General features: G+C 44.0%; 1 protein-coding gene across 1 annotated transcript in view; it reads right to left on the bottom strand.

The window, feature by feature from the left end:
- Positions 1–545: 545 nt before the first annotated feature.
- dars1 (aspartyl-tRNA synthetase 1) overlaps positions 546–4,609 on the bottom strand; it is a 29,834-nt gene continuing 25,770 nt past the window's right edge. The window contains exons 11-18 of the mRNA XM_021596990.2: positions 4,076–4,210; positions 3,228–3,375; positions 2,427–2,573; positions 2,110–2,152; positions 1,909–1,989; positions 1,669–1,780; positions 1,409–1,480; positions 546–1,174 (exon numbers count right to left, since the gene is read on the bottom strand). Coding sequence (XP_021452665.2) covers positions 1,083–1,174; positions 1,409–1,480; positions 1,669–1,780; positions 1,909–1,989; positions 2,110–2,152; positions 2,427–2,573; positions 3,228–3,375; positions 4,076–4,210 — 830 coding nt within the window. The 3' untranslated portion in view covers positions 546–1,082. The remainder of the gene's footprint in view (positions 1,175–1,408; positions 1,481–1,668; positions 1,781–1,908; positions 1,990–2,109; positions 2,153–2,426; positions 2,574–3,227; positions 3,376–4,075; positions 4,211–4,609) is intronic.

The raw sequence follows: 4,609 nt of genomic DNA, 5'->3' as shown, positions 1-4,609 counted from the left end.
GGTTCTGTTTGTCATGCAGTTTTTTTGTGAGAAAGCAATTATTGCATGGGGACTTTTTCAACCCAACTGAATCTGGATGGCATAGAGATGGGAAGTCATGAAAAAGGCATGTTCTCTTATACAGATTGTTAGTGTGTGAACTTTTCCAATTATGAGTTGATTTCATACAGTATTCCTTTCAGGTGCCAGTTCACTATGGTTCTTTTCCTTACAAAAAGCACTTCATGTCCACCAATTTCAAAATATAACAAACATGACAGCATTCCTCCTGAAAGGGAATCAAAAGACTTCTACGTGAATGTTTCTCAAGTGACAGGGCTTATAGTGATGAACAAGGCAAGCTCCTTAGCACATAGCAAAGAACGTGTAGAATATGATAGGGGTTGTTTCCCCCCCCCATTGTTTTCAATGACTTGGTTAGTGGCTCCTCCTTGAGCGATCGAGATATATATCCGAGGGGCTTCAGTAACCCAATACAGATTGTATGCACCCCGAAACTAAGGATTGTCTTTTTGAAATAAGAGAGCAAAGATGGAAAGCGAAACAACTTTTGGAAGTACTTTTATTAATTTTTTCCTCCAATTACTTTAAAAACAGCTGCAATAATTAAAAATGATGTCACCAGACCAAGACTATTTATTATTCATACCTCTGTACTCTGACAAAGACTGGTATCAAAGTTGATAAAGTGTTAGACATAAAACACAGGTTTATTATCCCCATTGGTGAGCCTAGGGAAGCTTGGAAACGGTTTGTACGTTTGCCTACTCAATTATCATTGTCAAGCCAAACATGGCAAGACGGCAGAAACAGACAGGCACTCAAGCTAAGCCGAAGTTATTACATCTCTAAATCATATTCCACTTCTATAATGTCTTCAAATTATTTATCCCTTATATTATGGTTCTATTTCTGAATACTGGTAACCGTAGTAGCCTGGCTTGGTTATCTATTATTCTCTTGTTAATCACAGTGGCACTTCAGTGTTGCGCCACTCATGTCTCCTCTGTCTGGTGTGTTTGGAGATTAAAATGTAGTTTCCCCATGTCCTGCATCTGTGTCCAATGGCGATCGATGGCCGCTCAGGGGGTCAGGCGTTTGGGATCACGGGGGAACATGGAGGTCTGGCGGACATTATGAAGACCCAGGTAGAGCATGCAGACTCTCTCGAGTCCTGAGGGAAACAACTCACATATCAGCATTACAGTGCACTTACAATGAATAGATTTAGAGTACCATGACCATATCTTTCATGCGGAGTATACTTACAATGGGTATATTTGGAGTACCTTGACAACATCTTTCATGCAGAGTATATTTTCACTGAGTATATTTAGAATAGATGTACAATGGATTTCTTATGGAGAGGGTATGGGCCAAGGTTTAGAGTCAGTATTTTATTTCTTACCAATGCCACCACCTCCATGTGGGGGAGCTCCGTATCGGAAGGAGTCAATATAGGACTTGATCTTCTCCAGGTCTGCAGCAACACAAATCATTGTAATATTTGATACTAGCATCACCACTTTACATATTAGCACCAGTGTATTCGTAACATAGTAATAATATACAGATTCTCTAGCAATCGCTTAAGAGAAGAAAAGAAGCTTGAGTTACTGATTGACCAATATGGCTGCACTGAATAACAAGGCAGAGTTGTTTCATTACCAATGTTGTGGTGCATGGCCCTCTCAGTGAGCAGCTGGGCATCGTGGATCCTCTGGGCTCCAGAGAGGATCTCCTCTCCTCTCATGAACATGTCGTAGGAGTTGGAGTATTTCTGGGAGGAAACATCAGTCAAGTCAGTTACACCTCTGGTATAACACTGCCAATGTCCTGCCACAATGGTGTCATGATCGACCTGTTGAAGTGTGGTGTGTGTATGTCTGTGTTTAGTGACTTGCATACTTTGTCGTTGGGGTCAGGCATGGTGTAGAAGGGCCTCACTGCCAGGGGGTACTTGTCCAGCACGTAGAAGTCAGTGTCATACTAACAGAAAGGCGATAAAGAGGTGCGTTAGTCTGCTTTGGAAGTCTAAAATGCTCAGCACGTACCATCTAGAATAACATAAAATCTGTTGACATCCCAAAGAAACTGAATGTAACATACTTTTTCTTTCACCAGACGACCAAGCAACTTCTCATTGGGAGTGCTATGAAAAACGTTTTGAAAAAATGGTTATTTTCAGTAGAAAAACAGTCTTTTGCTCTTTACATTTTTGTCATGAAGCAGACGCTCTTATCCAGAGCGACTTACAGGAGCAATTCCAGTTCAGTGCCTTGTTTAAGGGCAGGCACATTGTCCGATTTTTCACCTGGTCGGCTCTGGGATTCGAACCAGCAACCATTCGGTTACTGGCCCGATGCTCTTAGCCGCTGTGCTACTTGCCGACCCATTTCAATGTCTTATGTCGACCTGCTACTGACCTGAGGTCCTCCTCGTCTCCCATCTCCACCCCGGCTTCCCGGAGCATGGCCACACCTTCCGAGTACTCCAGCCTCAGAGTGGGCTCCAGGAACTTGAATGGCTCGCTGGGGTACTGCTTCCCCACTGTCTGGATCTCTGTCTGGAACCTGGCCAACACACACACACCACATGCAAAAAAGGTCATTCAGCAACTCTTGGAGGACAGTAGAAGTTGATAAGTGCCTCGATTGTTAAAAAGGAAAACCTTCCCTTAAAACACACAGGCACACACAACTGTGTCACTCAAATACTAATCTTGGTTAACCAAGAACTAAAGTCTTGCATAATTGGTTGGATACTGGATTAAGTTCTGGGTCCATACGTGTTAAGAGACGAGATCGAATGTGGATCGGAACTGGAATGAAGCACTCCACCCTCTCTCTTTGTAAATTAGTCTGAGCCAAATGTCCCCTCCCCTTCCGAAATTCAAAAGATGCTAACACCTACGAAACCGAGATTTGCCCAAAGCGCCGGAATGAAAGCTGCTCGTTATCTCACGCATCCCGTTGTATCATGACAGATCTACGGCACCATTTATGTTTAAGTAGTATGTCCACGAGAGATTACCCAAATACCATCTGCTCCCTCATCACAGATGCAATGCCCTTTCATACCAGGAGATGGCGGTGGAGGCACGTATTTACTTAATATGGGGCTCATCCACTTGCTCAGTTTACAGCCCTGAAATAGGCCCTCGAAAGTTTAAACCAGAATAACTCACTTTATTTGCAAATATGGGTTCAAAGTGAATCCCAGCTTACTTGTCTCGGAGTCCTTTAAAGATCTGAACCATGGTGTCGGTGATGGACTCGATCACTTCGTGGTAGTGGTAGTTGAACGCCAACTCAATATCCAGGCCCACAAACTCTGTCAGATGACGATGGGTGTTGGAGTCTTCTGCTCTGAACACTGGAACGGAGAACATCTTCAGTTAGTATCAGCGACGTCGTATTTCAGTGTGAAGATTAGATCCATCACCCCAGAGATAAACTAGAGGCACCCTATTCCCTTTATAGTGCACTACATTTGACCAGGGAGTAGGGCACCATTTGGGACACAGAATAGATATGTGAGACTGCAGGGGGGGAGGGGGTCGATACTCCTCTGGTTACATGTGGATCCGGCCAGGTGCTAGCCGTGTTGACCTACCTCACAAAGAGACATTGTGCGACCAAGCACAAGTCAGTCAGATACATTATGTTTCCTATTGCTCAACGTGAGCCCTATCACAAAACCGTCTATGTGTAGAAATGTGTTGTGTTTGCAGTTATCTGCCCAGGTTTAATATTGTGTAAGCCACTGTTTGTTTGTTGACTACATAACTAGAGTGACTGATGTATTCAACCCAATAGTCCAAATTAATTCCCATTATTGGATACAGGGGAGATAGGTGAACGGCTTAGATGTGGCATTATATATAGATTCATATTATTATTATTTTAACTTTATCCAGACAGTTGGAAACAAAGGGGGAGACAGACCAGAGGGAACACATAAGTAAGGGTGGACACAGGGATTGAACCCCGGTCTCCGGTGGTGAGTAGCGTACACGTGCCTGGCTAGTAGCATTCCCACTAGCCCATTGGTTCTTCACAAGGTGCTGCCTTACCTGGTCCCACACAGAACACCTTGTCAAAGTCAGCACAGATACACATCTGCTTGTAGAGCTGGGGAGACTGGGCCAGGTAGGCGCTGGTTTTGAAGTAGGACACAGTGAAGACGTTTGCCCCGCCCTCACTGGCAGCTAGAGGAGAAAGACACCTTTTAGTCAACTGTCCCAGGAGAGAAGCAACACATGGCACAAAAATCATCTGTCTGTAGTGAACAGCCTTTTTTCAAGTCGTCTATGTGATGACACCATTTCCTAACAGCGCCATTAGCTTATTTACGCACTTGTTAGACGTTCCTGTCATATAGTAGATTGTCTGATGTGTTTTCCTTAACAGAAGGGTGGTCACATAGAACATTTTGTACAGGGTACGTGTGATGGGTGTTGGCAGAGGTGAATGCGGTTTTTAGATTAGCGCACACTGTTGATCCGCAGCTGCTCTCACCGAAAAGGCGGCAATTTTAAATGCGTCAATGCCAGGCTTTGTTGAATGCCATTGGCTCCTACCGAAGATGAGGAAGTGAAAGCAACACT

Source organism: Oncorhynchus mykiss, chromosome 3, assembly GCF_013265735.2.
Source record: "Oncorhynchus mykiss isolate Arlee chromosome 3, USDA_OmykA_1.1, whole genome shotgun sequence".
Lineage (NCBI taxonomy): Eukaryota > Metazoa > Chordata > Actinopteri > Salmoniformes > Salmonidae > Oncorhynchus > Oncorhynchus mykiss.
Note: the sequence above shows the minus strand (reverse complement) of the source record. Positions and strands in the feature narration are given on the sequence as shown.